This window comes from Hippocampus bargibanti, linkage group LG02 (genome assembly GCF_051943395.1).
Source record: "Hippocampus bargibanti isolate YZ-2025 linkage group LG02, ASM5194339v1, whole genome shotgun sequence".
Lineage (NCBI taxonomy): Eukaryota > Metazoa > Chordata > Actinopteri > Syngnathiformes > Syngnathidae > Hippocampus > Hippocampus bargibanti.
The window spans coordinates 5,277,540-5,290,335 of NC_142735.1; the positions used below are offsets into that span (position 1 = coordinate 5,277,540).

A 12,796-nucleotide genomic window follows, 5' to 3' on the forward strand; every position below is an offset into this window, starting at 1 on the left:
GTGCAAACCAATACAGGCTACATATTTATATAAACCTTAAACATACTTATATAAGCATTCAACATACATTCCATACAAAATATAGTACTGAAGCAATTTACGACTAATTTCACCTTACGAACTATCTCGTTCGTAAATTGGGGAGTATCTGTACACTTTGGACTGATCAATGACGCATAGAGACAAACAACTGTTCACATTCACATTTATTCATTCAATACGAAACCTGTTTTTGGAGTGTGGGGGAAATGAGGAATACCTGGTGAAAATCCACACAAGTGCGGGGATAACATGCACTCTCCAGACTCAAACACGAAACCTCCTATCTGTTCGTCTTATCTGCTGAGCACTTGACACAAATGCGCTCTCCAGTTATTATAATACTGTCGAAAATATTTCAAGACAACATATTCATAATTTGAACTTTTCATCACATCTTTTAACCTTTGCAAAGAACAGTAAGTAAGAAATCAGCCAAAGAAAACGGCACACGTTCAAGCGCATTCCATCAATATTTAAATATTTCCTGCCCCATTTCCACATCTAACATGTGGAGCTTTGCGTACAAAAGACAATCTTTAGTCATACATGAGTGAGCTAATTAAGCCAATGGCAAGAAAATGTCAAGCCTCATTGTTTGATGTCGCTTGTTGTTTTGTCACAGCAAAACATAGCGAAGGTGTTTGTGGCAAAGAGGCTTCTCGACTGCCAGCAGGCATTACACGCGATTCATCATGACGAGTGAGAAAGTCGGCGGAAATCTATTGCATGAACTGCCATTTCAGAATGTGCCACATATATGAGGTGAATCCCTACTGGGGCAGCGGCGTACAGCACAACATCTTTGTTTGACTTCAGGGAGGCCAGCGAGCGGTGGGGGTCACAATAGGTTATGCTCTGTCAAGTAAATACCCACTTAGGAAGAAACTAATGTGTGTGATTTATTCAAAAAAGCCCTGTTTTTTTCCACTGATGCATGCGAAGTGCAGCTCTGGCTCATCTAAGCAGTGAGAGAGTGGAGCCAAAAGGGTAACGTCAATTACAATTTTAATGTGACCTTTGATGTAAACTTTTTTCCTGTTAAAGACATTTGAAGATGTATAACCGTATGCTCAGATCTGCTTTAAATCTTTATGGAATACGCTTCCTCATTATGATTTGAGGCTAATATATGTTGCCATTTTTTTCAAATACATTCTGTTTCGCAAAGGTCAATAGAATGAGTGGATGTAAAAACTTTAAAGCAATGAGATTGGTTAAACTAAGTTGTACGTCAGCAAACTACTTTTTGGCCTTATGTTACATAATTATCAAGTTATGAATGTCTAACGTCTGTGTCAGCTCTCAGTCGTACAGGAGTGGTCCATCGATGAAAAGGTTTCTTCAGCTGTCATCTTTCATTTCAAAGAAGTACAGATGACGCTGAAGAAACCTTTTCATGAATGTCTAACGTAATTTGCCTGACAACAAAGTCTGAGAAGTAACTTTAGCCTGAATGAGAGCTTTATTTCTCTATGACACTTAAAACTTTCATTTTTGCTTTGATTTTGATTTGGAAGATTATCTGAAATTCTTCACATGGGGATTTGATGCAGGTAATGACAATGTTGTGGTTCGTTTACCTCGTTGCTGTGCCAGTTCTCTTCCCACTCATTGATGACACAAATGCAAATAATTCTGAAGAGGAAAGCAAACATGTTTGCAATCGATTAAAGAATTTATTCCGTGTCATTTTGAGGGGGGAAATGTAGCACCGAATGTGTGTCATCTGGGGCGGGAAAAATGTAGCACCGAAAAGAGGCAGAAGAGGGCGACAAAACTCAGTGGAAAGCTCCGTGGAAACGGGCTGATTAATTCCTTACAATTTTTGTCAGTGAATATCAAATAGATGCTCGGTGCCACACACAAGGATTCACCATCGCGTTATTTATGTGTTGTCCTTCTAATTTCGCCATCAACACGAAGTTTTCAGACCAAACAAAGTATAGCAAAATGTATTGAGGTGATGCAAGGTATGCCCTTTCTCGCTGAGGGGCGTTCCTTCAGTGACGTAGGGTGAGGACTCGTCACCAACTCAAAAACAAGACTTAGACGGAATATTCAGCGCGAGTCTTAAAATGTAAAATATAGCTATATGCGGTGGAATCTTTGTAAAAGTGTAGAAGTCATTTGAAGCCATTTTACAAATTATGGACACAACTTGTCCAGAGACGTCGGTTGTCCTTTAATGTATCATTGAATACAATAGCCCGTGGGTGTTGACAATATCAGATTTTTGTAAAATTGCTAGAAATGGGTTCACATTTGGGCCATATGAATCACAATCAGAAAGCCTTTAATAGTCTCACAATGGGGGCATTTGCAATCTACAGAAGTAATTTGAAAGGGGGTGGGGGCAAGGACTGAAAATATAAAAACAAAGTATTAGAAGCATGATAGCATAATAGAAATGTTAGAGGACTGAAATGTATAACTGTGCAAAAATGATATGAACATGTGTTATGTTATGAATATTTGTAAAGCAAAAACGGAATAAAACACTGCACAACCTAAGCATTAATGACATGTCTTATGACGCTGGACTCTTCCAGTAATTAAACAAATGTGTTTTTTTCCACCTAACTCCCAATATTTATTCTCCTGTTGTTGTGTTAGAGTGTGTGTGGAAGGAGGCGGGGATATCAGGTAAAATCGGTAAAAATCAAACAAGAAAATTGACGATGAACCATGAACTGAGATTTCCTATTCAAACTATTTTTAATTACGTTTTATAGTACCGGCACACGCCACCTTTTTTACAGACTGGCTCAGTTGTGATAATTTGATTGACTGATTCATGGAAAGACTCACCTTCAAAGCATTTAACATGTATTTGCATTGTTCAAACTGTTGGCAGCTCTCAGCTAATGACCTCTTCCTCTCCTCTGGCCTCCAGCAGCAACATCGCACTTTATGCTGCACACAGCCACTTCCACCCCCACACGCCGACAAATATTTGACAGGCACATTTGCATGCTAACAGTTGGCCGTTGGCGAAGTATTAAGTTCCTGCAGCGCCAAGGACTTAGGGGAAATTAAATAAAAATGCATGAATGACAAGCATGTGTTTTTACTTAAATCCCATATGGAACATGCCTTGAAAATTAAATTGTAATCTAATGATCTAATTATGTGTCAAAAGTTTGAGAAAGAAGAATAATGTCGTCGTCCAAACTAAATCTTCAGTTGCTGACATTTACATCAGTCAGGGACTCTGAGAAGTAGTCTTAAATAACCGCGTTAACAATGGAAAACGGGCAATCACATATTTGATAATGCATTGTGTGTGGCGTCAATCATCACACGTCATCGCACTTCAAAGCTTCCCGTAACACACTTCAAGTTGAAATATTGTGCTGAATGACAAATAGCCATCTGTTCATTATTTCCTCCTGATCCGTATGGGAAAACACATCCCCAAAATAGCATCAAACAAGCCGAGCCGGTGTTTTAAAGTGGGCGTCTGAAGCATTCACTTGTATTCTTACTCTGGGGGTCTGAGGCTTTTGGATACAGATCCAGACTGAATCTCATGGTGGGAAAGGAGAGAAGGCCGCAAGCATGCCACAAACAATACAGACACCAAATTACTTGTTATTTTTTATCGCATTAATTGACACACAAGGGAATACAAAATCTCATCTGCTCCCCTTGAAGCTTTCTAAGGTGTGGGTTTGCTTTTTGAAGTCGGACTACAGCTTTGCAGTTCATGGTCAGGAAAAGGCTGCCTGTAATAGATGCCCACTCAAATGGGCACCAATTAATAATAAAGACTAGAACTCCCCTTTACTTTGAAAATTTTGGATAATCAGATGGTTTTTGGACTCCCATCGCCCCTTGATTGTTCCCTGAGAAAAAAAAAAAACACGGAATGAATATAAAGCAACTGTTCCAAAATGTTTAGTGCGATACCGCAAAATGATACAGTGATATAACCATCGCCAACATAATCTTTCTGTATCCAATTGTTGGTTTTTGGATATGCCTGAATATCGTGCATGGATTGAAGCATCTTTCAAAGGCTTCTTAAGAAGAAGAGCACAGATGGTGAGGCCCGAGAACCACTCAGTTAATGACGCCTCACTTCTCTCCTGTGTGTTGTTTCGAAGAATTTATACACCCAAACTATGACAATGAGTGCGACTCTGTAAGCTGACATGACCTTATCAACCGTTGTGCCATCTCATTAACACATAGCCATTTATTCAGTCGCAGAAAGGGCACATGCCCCTGGCGGCTGAAAGCGGATTAAACTGCCACCGCAAAGATTTTGAGTAAATTTAGAGGGCTAGGGAGCATTGAAAATGAGATTTAAAAGAATTAACCTTCAGCGCATTGTCTGAGTTAATGACAGACAAGGTCTAAGGGGAAATTCTTTGTGTTTACATGTGGATATGACAGCGCTAGGAAACTAACAAACGAGTAAACATGGCAATTACTGCCACAGGTGTTGACACCGTGTTAACTGTTCGTCATTTCCTCAAATAGTTGCTGGGATGAGTCAATTTAATGCACAAATTAAAGTCCAGTGCAAGTTGAGCAAGCAGGAACGGAATGGGTTGATGAATTATGTCAACTCACCAACATTATTGTTCATATACGGATGTTATGTTTATATACAGCTGATCCACGAACAACGGTACATACAAACATTTTTGTAGTAACATATGAAGTATTCTACTCAGTTGTACATGTACATATCTTTATAGAGCATATATTTTATTCATGTTTATTTTTCAGTACAAACAAAGACAGGTTACATCCCTTAAACATACTTATACAAACCTTAAACATGCTTATACCTGTATGAGCCTTAAACATACATTCCATGCAAAATATAGCACTGAATCAACTTACAAATGAATTCAATACCCGAACGACCGTTTGGAACATACCATGTTCGGAAGTTGGGGAGCAACTTATAAATATAAATAAGATGCATGACTAAAATCAAAGCCTACACAAAGCCTGATATTTGCCTGATCGCATGTGTCGTCAGAATTGGATTGGGTGTACCTTTATTCGTCTCGCAGTGGAGAATTACAAATGTATTATTACTTATGTCAGTAGTTGTACATACTGTATATCTGGGGTTTGTGTACAGTGCAGAGAAGCATTTAAAATGACTAAACAAGATATTCGTGCTATCATGTTTTTCAAATGTCACAATATCTGGGAATGGATTAACCTTTAGACAAAAATATGACCAGCATATTTTTGACATACTTTGCCTACTATAATAATAATACGTACATTTCTCTCAAGGTCTCAAGGTCAAAACTCTCAAGGTCACTTTACAGTTACTTTTTTTTCTGTGGGTGAGCAACGGTAGCCACATGCTACAACATACAGTAAAGTCTCGTTATATCGATATTCTCGGGAGTCCGAAAAATATCGATATAACCGGGACTATCGATATATCCGACCCTGCGCGCATGTAATTTTCTCCTTGCGGTCATAGAAATAGTATCGTAATAAGCGGTACTATCGATATAACCGATATCGATATAACAAGACTTTACTGTATATTAGGTGTATAATTCCCTTACACCCAACAATTAGAATGTTCCTCTTGTGTGGTGTGGGACTATATATTTTTTTATTCCCTGATGAGAGTCAATCCACAGCATTGAGTGAGACATTCGCTTGTCTTTAGTGGTTGACCTGTCCGCTGACAAACTGGTCGCATAGCATCTTTATTTTAAGTAATATGATATGTTGTTGCATATTCGCTCTCGTAATGGTTAAAATATTTTCAGCCTCGCCATGATCTTTATTTCATCGGTAATCTTGCAGGTGACTGGAGGCTAATTTTAGAGCTGCCAGCTGTCATCCGACATGGCCTGTCACTGTCACTGACTGCACTGTGATTCGTGGCAGCCGGTCTTGTTATCAGAGGAAGTCTTGTGACCCGCATTACTAATGTATGTGAAATGGTTTGGCTTTTAAATCCCAGACCAAAAGACTCGGATTCTCTGCTGGACTACATGTAATGGATGCATGGCAGAACTTGGAACCTGGAGTGACAATTAATCACAATACATAATGTTGCCACAGTTTATTGTTCAATGCGTTTGCGTTGATACACAGTACAGGTCAATGAAGGTCAGCTGTAAGATCTTGTCAGATGAGCAAATGTACTTCAGATGGTGAATACGTTAATGGCTTTTGTTCAAACCAATGACCCCACGTGGCTTATGGTCTTTTTTATAGTTTTATGTTCATCCCCCACAGAACCACTTACACTGTTTCCATGTACGATCTGCATTATTCATGGCGTACAATTGAATTTATAGGCTCTCAAGACAAGTGTGGAAGGAAATGGGTAGGCTAAAGAATCTTAGCACCCGAAGTAAAGCTCTGAAAGGTTTCATCGACACTGTCGCCAGTGTGCCATGAAGTCATTATGATTAAAGTGTAACTTCACCCGCAGGTTGGAGCACTACATTGTTTTACAGAAAGGATGTGAGTGAGAAGGGACGGTTGTGCATGCGCTGTTAATGGATGGGGTTCCTAAGTCCTTGCCAGACACAAGAAACCTTAAAGGACAACCGACATCACTTTTTTGTTTCCTAACTGACATCAGAAAAACGTTTTATAGCATCTAAAATACCCAAAACACGCAGTGTTATATTTTTAGTCAAATGCAAAATACCAATAAAAATGACTTTGTGTCGAAAATCTGCAAAAAATTGAGCTGCGAATTGGGCATTTTAAGAAAGTCCGGCCCCCAGTTCGTGACGTCACGCCAAGACGTCTTGCATTGCTCGAGAATCAAAACAATGGCTTCAAATTTGGAGAATATGCTTTCTTGTTACACATCCAGTTGAATATGATTCAAATAGTTCTGAAGAGGAAAGCATACATGTTTGAAATCGATTAAAGAATTTATTCCGTGCCATTTTGAGGCAACATTTCTACAGGCTGATTAATTCCTTACACGGAGCTTTGTCGCCCTCTTCTGCCTCTTTTTTGGTGCTACACGGAGTTTTCAGACCAGCCAAGTACAGCCAAATGCATTGACGTGTGGAAGGACTGCTACAATGTGTCCTTTTTTCGGTCAGGAGCGTTCCTTCAGTGACGTAACGTACGGACTCGTCACCAACTCAAAAACAAGACTTCCGGAATATTCAGCGCGAGTCTTAAAACTTGAAATCCAGTTATATGCGGTGGAATCTTTGTAAAACATGCTCAGTAGAAGTCATTTGAAGCCATTTTACAAATTATGGACACAACTTGTCCGGAGACGTCGTTTGTCCTCTTACTATTTTTGTCGTATATCATTGTTGAAAGGCTACATGCTGACCTCTAATGAGTTGGACACACACACACACACACACGTACACACATTATTTTAAAAATAATTTTGTACTGTCTACAGTTCGTTTCCAACCCCCTTCCCCGCACCACTCATTTTTGCTGCTGTGGATCGCAAATTTCTCCATTGTGGGACGGTTTTATTATTCTGATTCTTAGTAAAGGTTTTCCTATCCCATCTTATTATTTGTTCTTCTATTTCTCCCTTTCATAATTTTGCTGCTGTATGTAAATTGGGATTTTCTCCATCGTGAGACAAGCAAATGTTTTCTCATCTCATTGTCCTAAATCTCTGGTGCCTGTAGCATTTTTAACATAAACCACATTAGCAAATATATTTCCAATCTTAAAATTGAAACTTATACCCACATTTTTTTCTCAAATGCCATTTTTTTAAACCCGTCTCCGGAACTTCTTACAGATTCACCCACTTGTGCATTCTGTATGTCTGTATTGACCCTAAAAGCAACCAAGAAAGTTGCAATATCTACGGTCAAACTGTGATGAGTCTTTCCAAAGTTGAGCAGGTTCTATTATACAGCTTTGTCAAACTAATCAGAGACTGTGTCAGCGCCAAGTTAACCAATAGTGGCTCTTTGGGTTGTTCCTGCCAGACCATCGAAGGTAGAACAACAAATGTGAGTGTGAAAGAAATGTCCATGAATTTTTCACCATTAATTTTTCTACTCTCTGCAGGACTTTTGTTTTTGTAAATTAAGAAGGCTTACATTGAGCTCAAACCTACTGATATATAGAACCATTCACAACGCAAAGATGCATTAGTGAAGTCGACCTCTTCATTCATTACAAAAGTCGGCCTTCTCATGTATTGCATTGCATGCATTTAGTTAGCGTAAAGGAAGGATTTAGTGAGCCAAAATGAAAAGCCTCAGAATAAATTGGGCTCATTATTTTTTCAAGGAGCACTGTCCTTTTCCATTGCACACACAATAATAAACATATAATGTATACAATTCATAACACATTCATGAGATGGCCTGGCGTTGAACACAAGACGAGGCCACCCAACGTCATGTACTTTCATGCTGATTCTTTGGATTTCACAGCTCAAGGCGGTGTGTCGTTTGTAACAGTAATGATTTTTTTTAATAAAACAAAAAATGTGTGAAAAATCATAGAACAATAATGACACTTTTTTTTTCACAATGAATCATTAAAATAGTTATTCAACAATCCAACCATGCTCCACCCACATAAATATCTCAAATAGTTCCTTTTGACTGCCCTTATTTGGATGAAGTTCCCAGTTGTGTAGTTCATCCAAGTGAGATTCATGGAATACACAATAAATGACTGGTACAAACCAAAATGGCTGCCATCCTGTTTAAATTTTGGCATACGTCCTTGAGACTTTTCTATGATCCCTGTTAAAATGGATGTCCTATAAATTTAATGCAACTTGGTTAAATTGATGCTGGGACAGACAGCTCAAACCGTCTCAGGGTAACCATTAACACAAGTTCAATATAATAAAGTGCCTATAGCTCAATTGTTGCTTGTGAAGAAATACCTGCTTACCATCATTAATACCCTCTGATAGTATTTGTAGTAAATGTAAAAACAGTCGAAGTTATTCTCAGATAACTGAGGTGTGATCATTACTAACCTGAAATTACTGCCTTCATTACGGTTTCAGAACAAGGTGCCCTGGAGTTTTGCTGTGGTGGACTTATCGTGAATCGAGGCCATGGATGGGCCATAGGTGGCCACTTGATTCATTATCATTGAATATACGTTTTCATCATATCTCATACATTTCATTTAAAAGTTGGTGTAAATATGGTGTGTGTGATGGGAGGTGGAAATCCAGGAAAAAGTCAAACTATGAGTATTGAAAAAAGAATAAATCTGCGAATATTCAGATCAATGGGTGCTGGAATGCTAAGCCAAACTGCGACAATGCAGAGGTTGACTGTTGTTTTAAAGGACAACCGACATCACTTTTTTGTTTCCTAACTGACATCAGAAAAACGTTGTATAGCGTCTAAAATACCCAAAACAAGCAGTATATTTTTAGTCAAATGCAAAACACCAATAAAAAAGACTTAGTGTCCAAAATCTGCAAAATAAAATTAACCCGGAAGTGGCCAGTTTCAGAAGGTCCCGCCCCCTTGTTCGTGGCGTCACCTCAAGAGGTCTTGCCTTGCTGGAGAATCAAAACAATGGCTTCAGATTCGGAGAATATGCTTTCTTGTTACTCATCCAGTTTTGAATATGATTCAAATAGTTCTGAAGAGGAAAGCATACATGTTTGCAATTGATTAAAGAATTTATTACGTGCCGTTTTGAGGCAATAGGGGCGGGGAAATGTAGCACTAAAAAGAGGCAGAAAATGGTGACAAAGCTCAGTGTAAGGAATTAATCAACCCGTTTCCACAAGCTGATTAATTTCTTACACGGAGCTTTGTCGCCCTCTTCTGCCTCTCTTTGGTGCAACATAAAGTTTTCAGACCAAACAAGTACAGCAAAATGCATTGACGTGATGGAAGGACTAATACAATGTGTCCTTTTTTCGGTCAGGGGCGTTCCTTCAGTGACGTAGGGTGAGGACTCGTCACCAACTCAAAAACAAGACTTCCGGAATATTCAGTGTGAGTCTTAAAACATCGTCTGAGTTAATGGCAGCTGCACTGAACAGCAAGACAGCATTAATTACATGACACATTGGTGAAAAATATCCTACAAACAGACAAAATACAATCAAAGTGGCATTGAGATATGTCAAGTTATACCTCCAGCACTTTGATTTCACCCATTTCCAATAAGTAATGCTATCTTCGAACGGTTGGAGATAGGCCAATATCAGTCTGGTGACAGAGCATAGCATTTACAGTGATAGAGAAGTACCAACACTGTACCATATTTGTATTGGTGGATCTCTAGGGAAGATTGTGTATTGTGTATTGAAAAAAAAAACATCTTGAGTGCATCTGAAATGTATTACCATCACCATTTTTGTCAATCCCGTGCTTAATCTCACCATAGCTTGTTTACTGTCGCCATCAGTATACGGAAATATCAATATTTGAGGGGTATTCCCACACTTATCCATGTCACCCTTTGTTTATTTATTAACATGGTACCTTTCTTTTGCTCTCGTAGGACTCAATGCTCTGCCCTTTGATCCGGCCGCCAACAACGACCCCCTGCACTTCAACAGCTCCAGCGGCTCACTGGTGACTGACAGTCCACCTTTAGAAAACACATCTGAAAACAGCAAGAAGAGGAAGCGAGCCAGCCTGCCCGCAGGTATTGACACTGACTCAACCACGGCGTGTTTTTACGTCAAATCTGGTGTGCTCGTTGTAATGCAAATGCAGCGTTGTTTCCTCCCCACCCCCTCAACCCTGCATATTTCGCAAATGTTAAATCACCGGAATGGGAATTGTTACCTAATCCTATTATTTGGTATCACGATGGTGGGGGAAAAAGCAGCTTCGTCTGCTCCTTGCTAGGTGTGTCTTCTGGCTCACCTTGTCTATTAATCTCTGAGCGCTCTGTGGATAATGTGCCTGACTGACTGACTTTCTGTTGCCATGCCAACCACACCTGCCAATCAGCACGGCGGTGACCGTTTTTGCTTTCCTCACACCAAGTGAACTTGTGTGTGTATATATATATATATATATATATATATATATATATATATATATATATATATATATATATATATATATATATATATATATATATATATATATATATATATATATATCTCACGAGAGCATTTTACACAAGGGAAGAAAAAAAAAACTTTTATACTTTTGTAATACATTGATACCTCCACATACGAATGCTTCAGTTCACGACCGTTTCACCTCACGAACATTACATTCGCGAGCATAGTTTTCGGCACCCCCTTTCTTTGAGTGGTTTGTTATCGAGTGTAGTACTTTTGCTATTATGAAACCGAAAAAGACCCCACCACAGGCTAGTGTTAAGCCGAAGAAGACACAGAATAAAATTATGGTCAAGCAGAAGAAGGAGATCATTGAAAAACACGAACGAGATGTGCGTTTGTGTTACTTAGCATCCCAGTACCAGTATGCTAAGTCGACAAATGTTACGTGTTGCTCAGGGGGTTTCTGTGTTGTCTAAGCAACGGTCTCAGGCAATAGAGGAGGTTGAAAAACTTCTGTTGATTTGGATTAACGAAAAGCAGCTAGCAGGGGACAGTGAGTGAGGGTATTATCACCGAGAAAGCACAGCAACTTCACTCGGATATCATCAAAAGGCAACTACATCAACGACCATCACAAAGTTAAATAAAACGACTTAATTATATAAGTACAGTTTATTTATTTGCAATCCAATAGCACATTTATTATACATAAAATAAGGTATATTTGGTGTAGTTTTAAGGCTTATTTAGTAGAAAATTATGTTTTATGGGGACCTCGAAACGGATTATTCTCATTTTAATGGTTTCTGATGGGAAATACATTTTCAGCAGACGAACTTTTCGCCTTACGCACACTTTCTGGGAACCAATTAAGTTCGTGAGCTGAGGTATCACTATACTACCAAAGAAGGATAAGTTGAATGATAACCATTGAAGAATTAAAATAGATTAGAATTAAATACAATTATTTTCCAACACATGGAAAAAGGTCTGAATGCTCAGTATAATCATTCAAAGACTCCATTTTCAGAATCACTTATCTTCATTAAATACCTCATGATATCTATCAATCTGAAACTTTTTTACAGTCATTAAACACACGCAATAATCTTACCAAGTAGATGTAAATTGCACCCGTCCATCCAGCACATCATCATTAGTAAAGCGGGTGAGCTCGAGTTTGTTCCCGCCAATTTAAAGCATAAAGCCAACCAGTCCAGACACTCTGGACTGCAGAGGCAGGCTCAAGGTATTCGAAAGAAACAGCTGTACTTCATATGGATCATTTTGAGTTTTAAACTAAATCTCACATGATTGTTTTGGGAATTTGGGAGAAAGCCAGACTCTCAAGGGAACATTTTGACACAGGAAGACCTGAGCTGAGATTTAAACCCACATTCCAACATGCTTCCCACCTGTTGATTTTTTTAAGGGGGGGGGGGGTGACCTTTTGAAGTACTCTCTACTGTACTTGGCCAACCCTGCCCTTTAAATAACAAGTTTAGTTTAAAAAATCGACCCAGCATAAAATGTAGCTGAGAACCTTTCTATGTCTCTCAGGCAGATGTCATTCTGAAGGTCTTCAACATGTTTGTTTTTGCTCTGCTGAGTGTCTGTTAAAGGTCAAGCAGTTAAGAATGTTATGAAGCATTCTTACGAAGGACACTTTCATTTTACATTCAAAGTGTTTTCACATTTGACACAATATGACATATTCAAAGCGTGGCTTGTCTACCTCGGCTGTGCTTTTCATACTTTGAATGCATATGGAAATGTCGGTGTTGTTAAACAAGCAGC

At 38.9% G+C, this 12,796-nt stretch overlaps 1 protein-coding gene across 7 annotated transcripts in view; it reads left to right on the plus strand.

Annotated features, from left to right (window-relative positions):
• The window catches only part of enox2 (ecto-NOX disulfide-thiol exchanger 2), a 174,502-nt gene that overhangs the window by 59,855 nt on the left and 101,851 nt on the right, over positions 1 to 12,796 (plus strand). For all 7 annotated transcript variants that reach the window (XM_089021824.1, XM_089021850.1, XM_089021814.1 and 4 more), the window contains one exon: positions 10,480 to 10,626. In XM_089021824.1, coding sequence (XP_088877950.1) covers positions 10,480 to 10,626 — 147 coding nt within the window. The remainder of the gene's footprint in view (positions 1 to 10,479; positions 10,627 to 12,796) is intronic.